The 17,410-nt window shown below is 43.3% G+C and overlaps 1 protein-coding gene across 7 annotated transcripts in view; it reads left to right on the forward strand.

Annotated features, from left to right (window-relative positions):
• RFX8 (regulatory factor X8) overlaps nucleotides 1-10,819 on the forward strand; it is a 257,873-nt gene extending 247,054 nt beyond the window's left edge. For all 7 annotated transcript variants that reach the window (XM_047851627.1, XM_047851625.1, XM_047851624.1 and 4 more), the window contains 3 exons: nucleotides 2,875-2,989; nucleotides 5,812-6,128; nucleotides 10,453-10,819. In XM_047851627.1, coding sequence (XP_047707583.1) covers nucleotides 2,875-2,989; nucleotides 5,812-6,128; nucleotides 10,453-10,629 — 609 coding nt within the window. In that variant the 3' untranslated portion in view covers nucleotides 10,630-10,819. The remainder of the gene's footprint in view (nucleotides 1-2,874; nucleotides 2,990-5,811; nucleotides 6,129-10,452) is intronic.
• Nucleotides 10,820-17,410: the final 6,591 nt, after the last annotated feature.

Here is a 17,410-nt window from a genome sequence, read left to right on the forward strand (position 1 = left end):
TAAAGAGAAGAAGGGGTTGTTGATCATTCCAGCTACATTTTAGCACCAGTGCCCGTGACCCGATGAAATGAAAGAGTTTTCTCTGGCCAGAAATGTGTCATTGCTGGTGCGGGTGTTAAAGATAGGGAAGTGGTGTCTCACTCCTGTAGCAAGGCAGGAATCAGAGGCTGGCACATGCAGGTGTGTGTTTGTGGGTAAGCATGTGCTCTTGGGTGAGCACATGTGGGCTCAGGTGTGTGTGCAGGTGAGAATGTATATGCAGATGAGTGGGGGTGGGTGAGCATGTGTGTGTGAGTGACCACTAGTGAGTGTGTGTACAAGTGAGCATGTGGGGGAGGCATGCGTATGCAGGTGAGTGTGTGTGTGTGTGTGTGTGTGTGTGCGCGCGCAGGTGAGCTTGGATGAGTGTATGTGTGCACCAAGCAGAAGTGTCTAGGAGGAGGGGCAATTTTGTCTGTTTGGGGAGAATGGCACTTTTCTGGGTACTTTGCAGAACCATCCCAATAAAGCATCAGGCTTGATTTCACAAAATCAAAGACGAATTGTTTTCAATATAGATGGGTTTCGTCCTTCCGGTCGACTTGAAACTTGGGTGTTCCTTGAACAGGGAGGGTTCTTTGCTTAATTGTCATCATCCTCTGCTTCCACAGCCACACTGTAAGAGCTGAGAATGCTGTCCAAGAAAGCTACAGCACCCTTGTCCTAGTGGCCCACGGTGGGTGGGGCATTGTCCTCTGAAGTCTGAGGCCATCAGGAAAGGCCTTGATGAGGGAGGTGGGGTTTAAACTGGGGTGTGGAAGGTGAATAGGATTAAAACAAGCTAAGGGAGCAATGTCCCCACGAGAGACCTGAGCAGAATGAGCATATGGAAAAAGGAGGATCTGTCTAGGGAAGAAGAAGCAGACATCTCTGGAGGAGACTTAGAGGGCCTGTACCGTGAACATGACTTTGGGCTTTCTCTGTTTAAACTTCTCGTCACATTTCTTTCTCTCCTCTTTCCTGCCCTGCCTGTTCTTGTCCGTATGCCTGTCCTCCCCATCAAAGAGAAAGGGCACAGACAATACCTGAGACAAAGACTGCAGGCAGCACTGGGATCGCACACCTCATAGAGATGAACCAGAAAACTTTCCAGGAAAGAACTTGAAGGTCATTCCCAACCTTTGGCAGGTGTCTGTTTCCGTTCTTTGCTTCTGGGTGATAATCATTCCAGATTCTGTATGGCTTTTATCTCTCCCCGTCGGTCTTTGGCAAAGCTTATTTATAACAGTGGTAAACATGTTTAGGGCCATGATGCTGTGGAGACATTTATTCACATGAAAGCTTCACCCACAGAAGCTTTCAAGCCTCTGTTCCTTGTTTTGGGTATTCACTCCACCTCTGACTTTAACCAAGATGAGCCCTCTGATACCAGTAATACCAGACCTGCCTTGGAGCAGCCAGAGGGGCTCATCTTATTTTAGACCATGTAACATGTTGTATTTCCCAAGACTCCACCACCCTATCTTCAGCCTTCACCAATGAAGCATGTTAGAAAAATGGTGTTTTTGTAACTGCGTGCCTTTGAAGGGCTTGTTTTTGTAAAGCAGCTTGGCTGATAAAAAGCAGTGTATTGTCAATAAAATACTCAGACTGTTAAAATGTAAGCCCTTGGGCATGTGGGAGATGACTAATGGCTTCCGTGGCTAGCATCTGGCAGCTCGCTAGCAGAGGGAGATGTTCAGCTGCGTCACGTGTTCGTTCTCCCCGTTCTTGTGCAGTTGGGGCCCAGGAGCAATTTCTGAACACGGGAACCTGAGGTGCCACGTGGGTGGCGAGCGGAGGAATATTCCATACTGTTGAGGGTTTATGTCTAAACGTCTAAGCAGAGAGCTGGTCGCCCGCAGCTACTTCTCTTGATGCTCTAAAAAAGTATCCTTGTGTCTGAAGCAGGGCTTCTCCCAGGAGCCCCATTTAGACGATCAGAAAGACTGGCGGGGGGTGCCAGAAGCCACGGGAGGAGCGGGGTTCATGTGTTCCCAGAGCCCAAGGCACTCCCAGTGAAGGCAAAGGAAGGAGAGAAGCAGTGATGAGAAAGGGGATTCCTTCATTCCTAGACAGTCTCAACATCTCCTCCTCAGAGATATGTGGCTAAGCCAGTGGGTGGTCCACATATACGATGAGGCTTAGGAGGCTTTGGGGCATTCATTCCAACGTTTGCATGCGAGATTCATATGATCCCATGGGTTTGTAATTCATTGCAAGCACGGCCCAAGGCAGCTCTCAGTCTGGTTAGTTTCTCAGCCTGCACACAGACAGGCATCTCACCCACACCCAGTTAAGTGCTATGCAGGCCGTCGGCTGGCCTCAGCTCTGTTGGCCCCACGGGTGGGACCTGCCAGTCCTCAGATCATTCACCTGACGCAGCGGCCAGCTTTGTGCTTTCCAAAATCAGTGCCATCACCTTCATGATTATGGGATTCTGTGCGACTTTTTCACACGAACGGCCTTGGCAAGGATAAAACAGCCACCGTCTCTCTCAATGGCTACCGCCAGGTGGGCTTCAGTGAGGCTGCCCTGCAGGATTTCTCTGTTGCGCTTCACAAATGACTTCTTTCATGGGGTTAAAACAAAAAATGTAGGCCAATCTCCCACCTCTTTCCTTCTCTCCACCAACTTCAAAGCGTTCTTCTCTGGAATCATCTCCACAGGAGATGCCACAAGACCAGATATAGGCCAGTGTGCCTCTGCCTCTCTGCCCGCCTCATCATTTCCTCTTCCTCTTCTCCTTGGGCCACTTGGGAAAGTCTGCGCATGACACCTATGCGCATTTGAAAACATGATCTTCTTGATTTTGTCATAAACCCCAGCATTTTTTTCCTCACAAAAATGTAATAGCCAAGCAGAAACAAAGAAGAGTTTATCAAATTGGCCGCCAGCTTCCAGCTGAGATGGAATTTCCTTCTTACCACTGTGAGCAAAGCCATGACCCTCTGCCACAGAGATAGTTTTGGTAAGTCAGAGACTACAAAACATTTTGTATTCTACCCTTTAAAAATGTTATCATAGGGGCACCTGGGTGGCTCGGTCGGTTAAATGTCCAGCTTTGGCTCACGTCATGATCTCATGGCTGGTGGGTTCGAGCCCTGCATTGGGCTCTGTGCTGACAGCTCAGAGCCTGCAGCCTGCTTCAGATTCTGTGTCTCCCTCTCTCTCTGCCCCTCCCCACTCACACTCTGTCTCTCTGTCTCTTAAAAATAAATAAACATTAAAAAAATTTTTTTAATGTCATCATAGCATAAGTATTCTCCGTGTTCTACATAGAATCCAGTCATCTCCTTTTCACCTTTTATTTTTTTTTTTATAAATTTTTTTTTTAACGTTTTATTTATTTTTGAGACAGAGAGAGACACAGCATGAACGGGGGAGGGGCAGAGAGAGAGGGAGGCACAGAATCAGAAGCAAGCTCCAGGCTCTGAGCCATCAGCCCAGAGCCCGACGCGGGGCTCGAACTCCCAGACCGTGAGATCGTGACCTGGCTGAAGTCGGACGCTTAACCGACTGCGCCACCCAGGCGCCCCTCCTTTTCACCTTTTAAAGCAAAATACAACATAGACACAGAAAGTCATACAAAGCCATAACAATCATTTTTTTTTAATGGCAACATGATACATGCTTCCCTTTCCCATTCCATCATGGTTGGATGTCTTAGAAGCTTCCCCAGGTTTTTATTTGTTTGTTTGTTTGTTTGTCTGTTTGTTTTAAGTAGGTTTCAAGCTGAACACAGCCCAACACGGGACTTGAACTCAACCCTTAGATCAATAGTCGGATGCTTAACCAACTAAGCCACCCAGGTGCCCCACCTTTGTTTTTGAATTGTGTTCTTGGGACATGTTAAAGAAAGCACCCAGGAAGCCAACTAAGATAGAAAAAAAAGTGGGTTCTTTGGGGTGCCCATATTTAAATTTTATAAATAACAGTTGATAAAGTCATCCTTGTACGCGGATAGTAGAAAGAGTGAAATAGCATCCATTGCAAACTTTCTGGTCAAATGGGTGGTCTTTCTCTGTCAGAGAAGCTCACGTCTGTCACATATGTGGCAAAGATGGTGTGTAGGAGAGCTGTAGGAAGGGAATTTCACCCCTGAGCCCTCCAGCCTCATGGAAAGAATCACTCACTCCAACGGCTATTTATTGTGTCCCTACAAAGTCGCAAGTGCCTTCCTGGGCACTGAGCATACAGTAGTGGAAAGACAAAGTCTCCACCCCTGTGATCTTGCACACTAATCAGGGTGAGGAATCCCTGCTCTAGAGATGTCCTCACAGCGAGCAGATGGAACAGGGAAAAGGAGATAAGCCCTATGGTAGACCAGTTTTGCCAACACTCTGGAAGGTGGCTGCTGTGAGTTGCCATGGAGATGACACCCATTGGTAATGAGATTTCCCCTTTAATGAAGTCCAAATGACTCTGCTTTATGCTAATGCTCTCCCAGCACAAAGTGATGGCACAGGGCTCACATGTAGTCATGGAAAGAAACCCAGCCCTGAAGCTGTCGTCCCCTCCCCCAATACACTTTCTTTGGATCCCTGTATGAAGCCCAAGAAAGTATTTACACCAGTTTTTCCTCTTCACATGGTTAAGTGGGCCAGAGGGAGGTCAGGCTCATTCAAGAACCTGTCAAGCCATCCCATCTCACCCAGATCTATCAAGGAAAAACAAACATTGTATAAGGCTTTGATATGGACAGAAGTTTGCTTGAAATGGACAAAAGGCATTGAAACAGGCAAAAGGTTCAGCACACTGGTCTGAGTTATCTCTGTCTTTCATTGTGTTTAAGTTATTTTACAACTCTTGTCCAACTGATGATAATGCAAATGATCCTCCTTCAGGGAAATGCAAACTAGCTGTGTCAGGTGGATGCCATTGATTACTGTCCTGAGGACAGGTCTGTTGAATTTGTGTAAATTCTTCTCTGTCTATATATGGTCAATGCTTTGAATTCTCTTTTGAACCAGTTGCAATATTTTACTAACTTCCTCTTTAATAAATGACACATGAGTTCTTTGACACCCATTCATTTTATATCTGTATAAAGAGTCAAGGTTTTACCTTCATTAAAAAAGTGTCTTTTAATGATAGCAATAAGCCAGATCCCCCTCCCCCACACCCCACCCCAGCCCCGCTTTTCAGCCTAATGTTAATTATCTTTTTCTTTTCTGGAAAACCAAAGGGATTTGGAGCGTTTCACTGAGTCACATGCCCTCCTGTCTCCCCTACCAGTCTCGCTGAGGGCACCCCTTGCAGGCCCACGTGAGAGAATGCCAGCCAGCTTCCCTCCCCCACTTCCCTCACCACAAGATGCAGCCACACAGACTGCAACAGGGGAAAGGCATAGCTACGTTTCCAGCTCTTTCCAGCCTCCTAAGGGCATCTGGCTCCCTTCTGCACTATACCTCTGTGTCTCCCAGCCTGTCCCTTATGGCCCAGCCTCATGTGCCAACCACGGGAGGCCAAGGGGGCACATTCTCCAGCTCTGGGAGCGGCATCTCTTTCTCTGTGGGATTTGTTTTTCTCCCACCTCACACCAGATGGGTTTTAAGTTCCCCTTCATGACTCAGGCTATGTAACTGTGCTTTCTGTCCAAAAGCCTCCTTGACTGGGATTCGTGGGTATGGAATGCCTGCCTAGGACCCCTGAGGATCTGCCAGAGGAGTGAGAAGGTCCCAGTACACAGGAGTTGAAAGCCCCAGAAAAGTTGGTATTTCCACAGTGATCTGTTTATTTGTCCATCTGTCTATATCTAATTATTCATTTGGGCTTGTTATTTCAATGTAGGCTCCTGGCATCTGTTTCATTTGCTGCTTCTGGAATATGTGATTCATATACTTCAGTCATGCATAGAAGAGGAAGAGGACGACGATGATGTGGGAAATCTCAAGGAAATGCTACCAGATGACCAGTCTCTTGTCCAGCCAGACCAGGCAACCTTCCACCCTCCAGATTCTTCACCAGCCCTGGCGTATGACAGCCCACATATGGATCCACATCGGGTGATGCTGAAACACATAGGCCAGAGCCGATGTCCTGTGGGCGTGAACAGTGTGTTTCTCAGGGTCCTGGGCTTCCTGGTGGACACTGACACGGGTGATAAGGTACAGACACAGGGGCAGGCTTGGCAAGGGAAGTAAGAACTATCACATGGTTAGGAAATCCACGAAGATCATTCTGTCCAAACAATGATACACGATTCTAGACTCATCTTTGCTTCAGGAGATTTTTGCCAGGGGTGATGATAGTAGCTTATCTGTTAATCACTGGTCAGCAAACGTTCATGGTGTATAGATTATGTACCAGGCACACTTGGAGCTGTGGAATATTTGGATGGCCTGGGTCTTGCCTTGCCAGAGTTTGCCAGGCATGCTTATGATGAAATTTGGAAGAAAGAATTCCTGAGATGTTTTTGGTGCAAAAAGGTGATTTTATTATAGCATGGGACAGGACCCGTGGGCAGAAAGAACTGCACTGGGATTGTGAGGAGTGACTGATTATATACTTTTTGATTAGTGGGGGTTAGGGATAGCATAAGTCTCAGGAATTTTGAAGCAAGGCTTTCAGGACCTTGAGGGGCTAGCTACTGTTAAGATAAGGTTTAGTCTGTAATAAAACATAAACATTAATGTGCTAAGGCAGCCATGACTTCCTTGAGGAAGGTCACACTCCGCATGTTTCAGGTGTCTGTCCGTGGGCTGCAAGCTGTAAGATTTAGTTTAAGCTACATTTCTCTTGACTTTGTTTTCCTCAGTAGTTAGGCTAACTGAGCTAACTAAACTAAGAGGTAAGCCCTGAAACACCTCTGCCATTTGGGATTTTGAAAAGATGGAATTGGGGTACATCTTGAAAGATATAAAAATAAGAATTGCTATTTCCACCTACTATACAACTTTTCTATACATTATCTCCAAGCCATACAGCCCTGCAGAGTATTTGCCCTTATCATTTCTATGCCATGGCTGAGGGAACTGAGGCTCAGAGAAGCTAAGTGACTTGCAGGAAGTCACACAACAAGTAAATAGTGGAATGGAGATTGGAACCCTGGCCTGCCTGATCTCTAGTCCATTCTTCTCCCACAACACAAGATCAGAGGAGGGTGGTCCATGCCCGAAGGAGAATAGGACACAGATTGCAGAGTTCAGAGAGGGGACCTTGAGTGCCAGAAAGAGGAGCCAGACTGCTGGAGCAAGCAATTGAAACTCCTCCATTGCCTGGGGAAGTAGAGGGTGCCTGATGTAAAAAATTGTCTTAGTACTAATTTCTAAACCTTCTATACACATGTTTGGAAGTGTAGCCACTTTACATAGTATTTCTTTTGCCCCTGCAAGTTCCCTCCCCTTTTGAGAAGATGAGGAGTTGAGCTGAGTAGGAGATCCAGGCAGGGCCATTGCCCTTCACCTGAGTTAACGGTGGTCTTGACCATGGGAATAAGTCACAGCCTGAAACAGTTCAATGTCCTACAGTCCTCACAATAACCAGAACCTCACAGGGACCTTTCCTTCCTGAATAAACCCTCATTCCAAGTACACCAGAGTGCAGAGAACCCTGTTATTAAGCACTACTTGGACAGAACACCGTACTAGACAAAAATAATATGAGCCAGAGTGAAAGAAATGCGTGTCAGGTTTACACATTCTCTGGTTTTGGTCTTTGTTTTCTTGTCTTGCAATAGTTATGTTCATATATCCAGCTGCCTTTGATGCTGTTGGTGGAGTAGGTTCAGACATGTATGTATAAATAAGAAACTCACCTCCTCTGTGAGTGTGTATGTGAAGCAGACATGACAGATAGGCATGAAATAATGATATACTGGCCTCAAATCAGGGACCCAATGGTGGGGGCAAGGAGAGCTGGGCCCTGTTAGGAGAGGAGCAGCTGGGGACAGTTAGGGCATCACTCACGAGCTGGTATTTCAGGGCTGCTGGCAGAGAGAAGGCCCAGTTAGATCTGAAGAAGGGACCAGTTGGCCAGGCTGTGCCCAGGAAAATGTCTCTCCCTGCACCCTGACCCTCTGGACGAAATGTCCTGTCCTGGCAACAGGGCCCTGCAAGGGCTGGCCAGTGGGAAACTCACCTGAGTACACTATGGAACATTGTATGGAGTCCTAACAGGACAAGGAATTGTGCTGGACATTCAGCTCCAAGTGTGCACATCTCCACTCACTGGCTGGGGAGAGAGCTAGGACTGTAGACAATTTGACATGCCCCTTAGTCACCAAGGTAACCAGGAGTAAACTTCGTGTTGGGTATGTAAATGCATCGTTTCGACAACACAATGAGATGTACCATCATTGTTCCCAGTTCACAGATAGCATAACTGAGGCTTATGAAGGGTTGAGTAATGTTTCCAAGGTCACCTCACTAGTAACTGACAGATCAGAGATTCAAACCTTCGTAGATCTCCTTGCAAAACTGTCCCTTCCTAGCACCCTCTCTCTTCCCAGAAGGTGCTGCCATGTGCTCTAATTCCAAAAGCAGTGATGGGAATAAATTAGAAATACCTTCAAGTCTGATGATTTGGGAACATAAGTGGGCAGTCTAGTACATAACTTCCTAGATGAGATTCAAATTCCCTGTCTTCCACTTCTTAGCTGAGAATCTTGGGCAAATTGCTTAATTTATCTGTACCTCAGTCTCTTTATCTACAAAATAGGAATAATACTATCTAATTCCATAGGGCAGTTATGAAGCTTAAATAAGTCAATCATTGTAAGATTCTTGGAACATAAGTTAAGTACCCATAACCATTAGTCATCATTATTAATTCTCCAATGAAACCTCCTAACCTGAGCACCTTTCACCACACCCCACCCAATCCCCTAGCAACTCTGAAGTTCATTGCAGTGGGGTTTGACCTATATTTAATTGGTGGAAACAATAGAGAAAGACATTAACTACTTAATTGAACTACATAATAAAGCAATACAGGCAGATGAATGTCAGATAATCCAAGGTAATATGCATTAGAGATTAATTAAACCTGCCTCTGTTTGTGCATGCTTGCTGAATTAGCTATAATGACTTAAACACTCTAACACCAAAAAGTTACGCTCATCTAATTTTTATTGCATTCATTATTCGGCATTTGCACTCATCATCAACAAAAAAGCACACCCTCTGTGTCCCATCTGCATTCATCTGCCATGAGTTAACACCCCATTCAGCTGCACATCTGTGGCAGCCTCGTTCTTGGAACAATTTAGTGCCGCCCTGCACCTATGATAACAACCGAAGTCAGCATTCTGGACTGCCATATCCATCTGCCACTCTTCCACATTCTAGCAATGTTCAAAATAGGAAGGTGCCAAGGAATGTTTAAGAATAAAGTGAAAAAATCACACTGATATTAAATAAGAAATATTCTTTTTAAAAACATACTACACAGTTTTCACTTTAGGGCATGTATTCAAGGATTAAAACATGGCAAAAATATTTTAAAACAAGCAACTCTTTAGCTCTAGAACAGAGGTAAAGACAATTTTTTTGAGAGAGAAGAAACACATCTTCTGGTTGGGTGGTGATGGTTATTGTCAAATTTAGGGAGGAAGAGTATGAAATACTTTCACTAACCTTGCATTTGAAGTTGTCGTGTACCCATCTTTGTCAAAATATGTTGACTTATGGGGGGTGGGGGGTTATCGATAAAACAGGGCCAAGAAAATACATCTCTGTCAGTCTGAAAGTCATCATGTCCAAGGATTTGCTCATCTCCCAAGTACCACTGGAGCTAAGGAAGGAAGGCATATTATCCCTTTTTCTCTGATAGGAAGACGTGCTAAGTGAAGTTAGATGTGTTAGCTGAGAGCAGGTGCTTAAGCTAACATCAGAATCTGAATCTCCCAAATCTCTTACTACCCAGCTGAGTGTTAAATTAACCAATGACTATTTTCATGGTCCTCCCACCCCTACCTTCCTTATCTACTGGCATGCTTGATGGATGGTGGAGGAAGGGTCTGTGTGGGAATTTGAGCCAAGAATACAGGGATTGGTCTCCAACTGGAAGGCAGCCAAAGTGATGAGCATTACAGCCACATGGAGCCCCACGGACATTTCATACGTTTCTTCATGATTTTCACACCAGATCCACACTCTCCCATGTCCTTGATGGAAGTGTGCTGGCTTTATCTCAAGTGGTCACAAACAACCGCAGGCCCATTCCTTTTCCTAAAGACAGCCCACCTGCCTCACCCTCCATGGCCTCTCTCTCTTGTACCATCTGAGGGTTAAGATTCTCTCCCTGCAGTCCTCAGGCCTTGAGCATTCCTCAGAGAAATTGGGATCTCCAGTAGTAGGAGTAAATAAATGCAGAAGCTTCTGGTTAGGTCCGTGAGGGCATGGTGGAAGAATTCAAATGGTGGGTCCTGCAACAGGAAATCATATAATTTCTCTTTTTATCTTTTCCTTGTGACTGTTTCCCCCCTTGCAGCTCATCCAGGTATTGTTGGAGGACAAGGCCACCGAAAGCACCTTCAAACTCAGCCTTCCTGTGGGACAAGAGGCCCTGGTAACTCTAAAAGATGGACAAAAATTTGTAATTCATGTATCAGATGTACCCCAAAGCTCTGAAAATATTTTTTTCAGGGAAAGCAACGCTAATATATAAGATCACTTCTTAGAATAGGACATGAGAAAACATAGATTTTCACTCTTAAAAATATATTAAGTGCTAAAGCTTTTGTATTGATGAGAAAGAAGATTTTATGTACATAATAGAGGTAGCATTGTCTATTTTGTGTTTATATGTATTTCAAGCAGTTAGTTTAGGTGAATCATATAAACTGATTTGGAGAATATTTTTTGCTTCTGTTGCTTTTCTTCGGGGCTTTTCAAGTGTTTTTACCAGGGACTTAATAGAAGAGAAGTTTGAGAAATCTTGTGAGTAGAGAAATGGATAGATCTCTAGCGAGAGATAAAATTTGAACACAAACGGGTACAACCAGTAAAAGGCCAATGGTAACATTTTTCTTCCCCTTGGCAGGGTCCCGATTGAAATAGAATTTGTGGAAAGATCTCCTCAGGCAGTAAGAAACAGACAAAATGCAATTTGATACCAACCGTTAGGCTTACTTATTGGTCCATTAAGAACATTCTTGAAGTGAGGTCGAATTTTGAACCCAACAATGTCTGCAACAAATGGTGATGCCCTGCTTTGAGTCACTTTTTATTGCTCTTTGTTGCAAAATCCTGAGAAATGTTGAAACTAAGAATAGATCATTCACTGCTAAGCCAGATCAATTTTTATGTAACTGATTATAACATTTAAAAGGAATTTAGCAATTCATGCTTAACATGACTTCTGGTATAAGAGGAAATAATAGAGAATATTTTATTGATCTCATGTTATATAAGAAATGAATTAAATTTCCCTAAATGCTTGGAAATTTTAAAGAAACACGAACTGTGTCACTAGATTTGTTAAGAATTATGCATCTTTATAGTTAAAGAAGCAATCATTATTTCAGGGCCCTTTACTACTACATTTAATAGGTTAACATTAATTAAGCTCTCTGGGAGTAATAGTTTATCAAAGAATTACTCAGGGATATTCCTTTACTCACTGTTCAGTGACCTTGCATATCATTCATTTGCTCACATGTAAGTGGACAGATGGGAGACAAGAAACAAAGGTAGCAACAAGATGTACCAGATTGGGAATAGTGAATTTTATTTGCATATTTTGAGGTAAACTGATTAGCCGAGAGCTAGCAGAGGATATTCAGTCCTTGAAAAAGCTAACCAGGTTCATCAAAGGCAACAATCTGAATTGCTTATCTCTGGGGTCAGAAGTTAGGTTAGGGGATGAGGGTGGGTAGTAAGAAACAGGAGAGGAAGAGGCTTCTGGGACCCCTGATAGTGTTCCAATCTGCCGTTCAAGTGTGTCCACCTTGTGAAAATGTGTCACAGAGCTTATGACTTGATTTGATTAATTTTCTGCTTTATGCTATGTTTGAAAGTGTATTTTTTTAAGTTTATTTTATTTTGAGAGAGAGAGAGAGCACGAGTGCGGAAGGGGCAGAGAGAGAGGGAGAGAGAGAATCCCAAGGTGACAGACCCTGCGCTGATAGCACAGAACCTGATGGGACTCAGTGTCACCAACCATGAGCTCATGACCTGAGCTGAAACCAAGAGTCAGACACTTAACCGACTGAGCCACCCAGGCACCGTGAACATGTGTTTTTAAAATAGAAGGTATTGCATATACACTGGGTATTGCATTAGAGGCTCCTGGTGGGGGAATGGCTAAGAAGCTCATAGAAGGATTTCAGGACAAAGTGAGCCAGCTTGGAAAGCCACCAGGTTCAACGAACACTGATGTGAAAATGGAACCACACCTGCCGTGTACATCTTTGTTTTTCCCTCTCAATCCACCTCGCTGACAACCTGAGGCAGGAGGCCAAGCAAGAAGAGAGAATCTCCCCACATCCACCTCCCTCACCCCAGGCCTCAAGACCCAATACAGTTCTCAGCCAGGACAGAGGAGAAGCTTTCATCCTTAATAAAGTTTGACATTTTGATTATTACACTGGATTAGACATTTTAATTACTCATCAGAGATGGTTCTCGTTTCGTTCACGGCAAATTATGCTCAGAGACTGAAATTGTCTTTGCCAGTAATTTATTTAACAAAAGTTCACTGGGGGAATTATAATTTATAATAATAATATGTCACAAGCCAGTAGCATACAGGATAATGTCTCTTCATGAGCCAATAAGGAAATAATATAGTCCAAACCAGTGATAGATTAATTACACTACTGTTCTAGGCAAAGGGGAGATGAAAGAAAAAAAAAAGACCAAATTTAATTGAGGTGTACCTTTCTGCAAGTTGGTTCTCAGAAGAGTTGGCTTAGCCAACCAAGAGCTGACGTCCAGCTGCCAGCACAGATCGCTAGAGCACAATGCTAGCAGAGTGAAGAGGCCCGTGTTTACGGGCAAGATCTCTTTTGTGGGTCCGCTGCACGGTTTACACCACTGCCAGCAAGGAGTGTAGCCTTCATTGTGGCAGGAGCTAATGTCTCAAGGTCTTCAGAGAGCTATTGAGATCAGCCAAGAGTAGCCTTGCTCAGACGGAACACTCTTGGTGAGTCTTCACAAATTCTTGGTATTAAGGGTTTCCTCTCTGTAGGCACTCAGTAGCACAGCTTGGGTGACATCATTCTGACATGGCCTCCCCAAATGTAAATCACCCTCAGATCAAGACAACTTCACTTAAACTGTAAAGAAGTGGACTTGAAATGATAACAATACACAACGGTTGCTATGACTGGTAGTCTGGTGTATAAAAGCAACTGGTGGTCTGTTATCTGAACGCGAACACGATTGTAAATAGCCACTGCCTCTAGCCCCTTCCCCAAACCTGGGTTTTTATCCAAGAGCCAGAAATAATTCATAGATCAAGTGACAAAGGTTGTTCTCTGCTTGCGCCATCTATCGCTTCACAATTTCGGCATGACAAACTAATCCTTAATGGCTTAAAACAGCCACAATGGATTTATTATTCCTTACCAGTCACCAGGTTGCTTGGACAGTTATGCTGATCTGGGCTGGACTTCATGAATCTCAGCCGGGCTCACTCAGCCATCGTGTTTTCTGAAACAGTAATTTGAAGTAGAAATAATAATGAGACCCTGTACAAACCAATCTTCCCAGGGCACATCGCTGTTGTCAATATGGTACTTACAGAAAGACAAGCACATCAAATAGCACATGGATCTTGGAACGTTAAATTTGCACTCACGATGATGTTAAATCGGAAACCCACGAACAATCTGGTAGCAGACAGATCTTGCAAACACAGAAGTTTGATCTAAAATGTATAGCAATGTGTTCTCAAATATTTGTCATGTATATTCTTTTACCAGGAACTCTTTAAGCATTGGGGATCATCAGTGAACTAAACGGGCAAATCCCTGCTCTTCAGGAGTTTGTAATCCTGGTAGAAGACCCACACCGAACTAAGGAACAAATAAAAGCCAGGTATCTTAGGCAGTGATTCCTAAGTATAATAGTAAAATAACACCCAATAACGAAAATCATGATGGGGAGGCAGGTGTTACTTCACGCAGGGTTCTCAAGCAAGGTCTCTTTCACAAGGTGTAATCTGAAAAGAGATCTGAAGAAAGCAGGAAAAAAGAAATTGAGAGAGCCTCCCAGAAAGGTGGAAAGTTGAGTAGCACTACCAGGCAGCCCCAGCAGCCTCTTGAAGTTAATGGCCATGAATTTTAAATTATTAAGGGATTTAAAATCACTATTGGTTTCCAGAAATTTGGCAAGCCAGTTTATTTGAACTAATTCATCAGGTGAAAACAACTATATGTGTTGGAAAAAATATAAAATATCTTCTTAAAAGCATCAAAAAGATAGAAACAAATCTCTAGGTCCTAATCTAAAAGAATGTGGAATTTAGTGTGGTGAGCTAAGGACCAAGGCTGCTTTTTCCAATCCCCACAACTTTGAGCTTCAGATTTGAAGAGAGCAGTAGTAGTCAAATACCAGAAGCCAGCCAGGGTAGGAAGTCTAATAGCGACCTTATAAACTGGAACCTCCAAAGGGCTATACACTCCAGGTAAGGGTGAGTAGGAAGTAAACGTGCCCCTCCTTCCCACCCCATCCTCACTCCCCACCCAAGATGTGACAAGTAAATTCACTGAATGTATCAGGGTCAGGGGAAAGCTGTCGCCCTCTCTTCTCTCTTTCTCCCAGGCCCTAGCAACCACTCCTTTTATTGACAAATGATACTCAATTGTATGGATATACCACATTTCATTTATCCATTCATCATCGTTTGATGGGACATTTAGGTTGTTTTCCCGTAATGGAAACATGAATAATTTCATTTCCACTTGAATAATGCTTCTGTGAACACTGATGCACAAGTTTTTGTGTAGACATACATTTCATTTATCTTGGGTACATGTACCTAGGAATGAAATTGCTGGTTCATATGATAACTCTATGTTTAGCCTTTTCAAGAGCAGCCAAACTATTTTCCAAATGGCTGCACCATTTTATATTTCCATCAGAAATGTGTAAATGTTCCACATTTTCACCAATATCTATCACTTGCCTTTTTGATTATAGGCATCCTAGTGGGCGTGAGATGGTATCTCATTGTGGTTTTGACTTGCATTTCCCCAATGACTAATGATGTTGAGCATTTTTCCATGTGCTTATTGGCCATTTGCATGTCTTCTTTGGAAAAATGTCTGTCCAAATCCTTTGCACATTTTAAATAGGCTTATTTGTTTTGTTTTGCTTTGCTTTTTGTAATTGACTTATACATGTTCTTTGGATATTCTGGATACAAGTCCCTTGTCAGATACAGGATTTGCAAATATAACAGTTAATACTGTAGTATGTCTCTGTAATAGAATTTTTTACCTAGCCGAAACTCCCTTATCACACCTGATAAATAAAACAACGTTCTTTCATATCATCTGATACTTAGCCCACATTCAGATTTCTCTACTGACCTCAATAATGGCTCTTAACAGTTGACCCATCTCTTGCATTTCATCTTATGTCTCCTAAATATTTTCATATCTATAACCACACACCTATAATTTTTCATCCCATTTATTTGTTGAAGAAACTGGGTTATTTGTACTATGGAGCGTTCCACATTCTGAATTATATGACTCGTTCCATTGACTCTGTATTTGTGTTATCTAGCAGTTAAAATAGAAGCTTCAGCAGATTCAGGCCAAATTTTTTTCAAACACTTCATAGATAGCACTGTGTACCTCCTACCTGTGCACACTACTACATCACATCAGGCAATACTTGATGTCACTATAAAGGGCTAAATATTTGTGTTCCTTCAAAACTCCGTATGTTGAAGCCCTATACCCCAGTATTCAAAAGTGGAGGCCTTTGGGAGGTAACTAGGATTAGATGAAGTTATGAGGGAGAAGCCCTCATCATGGTATTAGTGCCCTTATAAAAAGAGAAAAACAGGAAAGGTCATGTGAGAACACAGTGAGGTGGCTGTCCACAAGGCAGGAAAAGAGTCCTCACCAGACATCGAATCTACCAGCACCTTGATCTTGGACCTCTCAGCCTCCAGAACTGTGAAAAATAAACGTCTGTTGTTTAAACCACCTAGTCTATGATATTTTGTTATAGCAGCCTGAACAGACAAAGGTAGTCCTTTGTCCCACATTTGGTGAAATTAAGAATTAAGATTCAGGACACCTGGGTGGCTCAGTCAGTTAACTGCCTGACTCTTGGTTTCAGCTCAGGTCATGATCCCAGGGTCATGGGATCAACCTCATCAGGGTCTACGCTGAGTGTGGAGCCTGCTTAAGACTCTCTCTCTCCCTCCCTCCCTCTCTCTCTCTCTCTCTCTCTCTCTCTCTCTCTCTCTCTTTCTCTCTCTCACTCTCTCTTTTTCTTTCAAGGGGTACCTGGGTGCCTCAGTTGGTTGAGCATCCAACTCTGCTCAGGTCATGATCTCACAGTTCTTGGGATCAAGCCCCATGTTGGACTCAGCACTGACAACAGAGCCTGCTTGGGATTCTCTCTCTCCCTCTCTCTCTTTGCACCTCCCTTTCTCTCTCTCTCTTTTTAAAATAAAAAGAATTTAAAACTTTAAAAGTTTCTCACTCTCTCCCTCTGCCCCTCTCCCCTGTTCACACACTCTCAGTCTCTCTCTCAAATGAAAAAAAAAAAAAAAAGAAAGAAAGAAAGAAAGAAAGAAAGAAGAGAAACAAAGAAAAGACTTAAGATTGATCATGGGGTTCAGGTGTTGCCAGGATGATCTATCTACTATAAGATTCCACTCAATATTTCATTTAGTATTTCACATATTGATTATTGTTGCCTATATCGATTGCTTCATTAGGGGTTGCAAAATGATTTCTTTTTCTAATGTTCTAATTCCTTCTAGATATATTAGCTGGAATTTGTCTAGAAAGAAAATCTTTCCCATATCAACAATTTGGTTACCTCGAAATAGAATTGAAACATAAAAGGAAAGGCAGGACAAATGCTTGAACTATTTTTACTTTAGAAAAAATAAATTATCAGAATAAATTAGATGCCTTGATAACTTCCAGTGATGACTACTGAAAGCTTGTCTTTTGTTTTTGTTTTTAATCATTATTAACTCAGGAGACCCATTACCAACACTTGTATCTTACACAGTTAACAGTGTGATGTCAAAAGCAGACATTGTACAACCAAAAAACAGACATTGGTGCCTTCTGTGTACAGTTCTATGACATTTTATCACATATAGATTGTGTAACCACCACTGCAGTCAAGATGCAGCACTCTTCCATCTCCACAAAGAGCTCCCTCATGCTGCCCCTTTACGGTTACACACACCCCACACACTGTCCCTAACCCTTTAGCAACAACTAATCTGTTCTCCACTCCTATAA

This window comes from Prionailurus viverrinus, chromosome A3 (genome assembly GCF_022837055.1).
Source record: "Prionailurus viverrinus isolate Anna chromosome A3, UM_Priviv_1.0, whole genome shotgun sequence".
In the NCBI taxonomy this organism is placed as follows: Eukaryota; Metazoa; Chordata; class Mammalia; order Carnivora; family Felidae; genus Prionailurus; species Prionailurus viverrinus.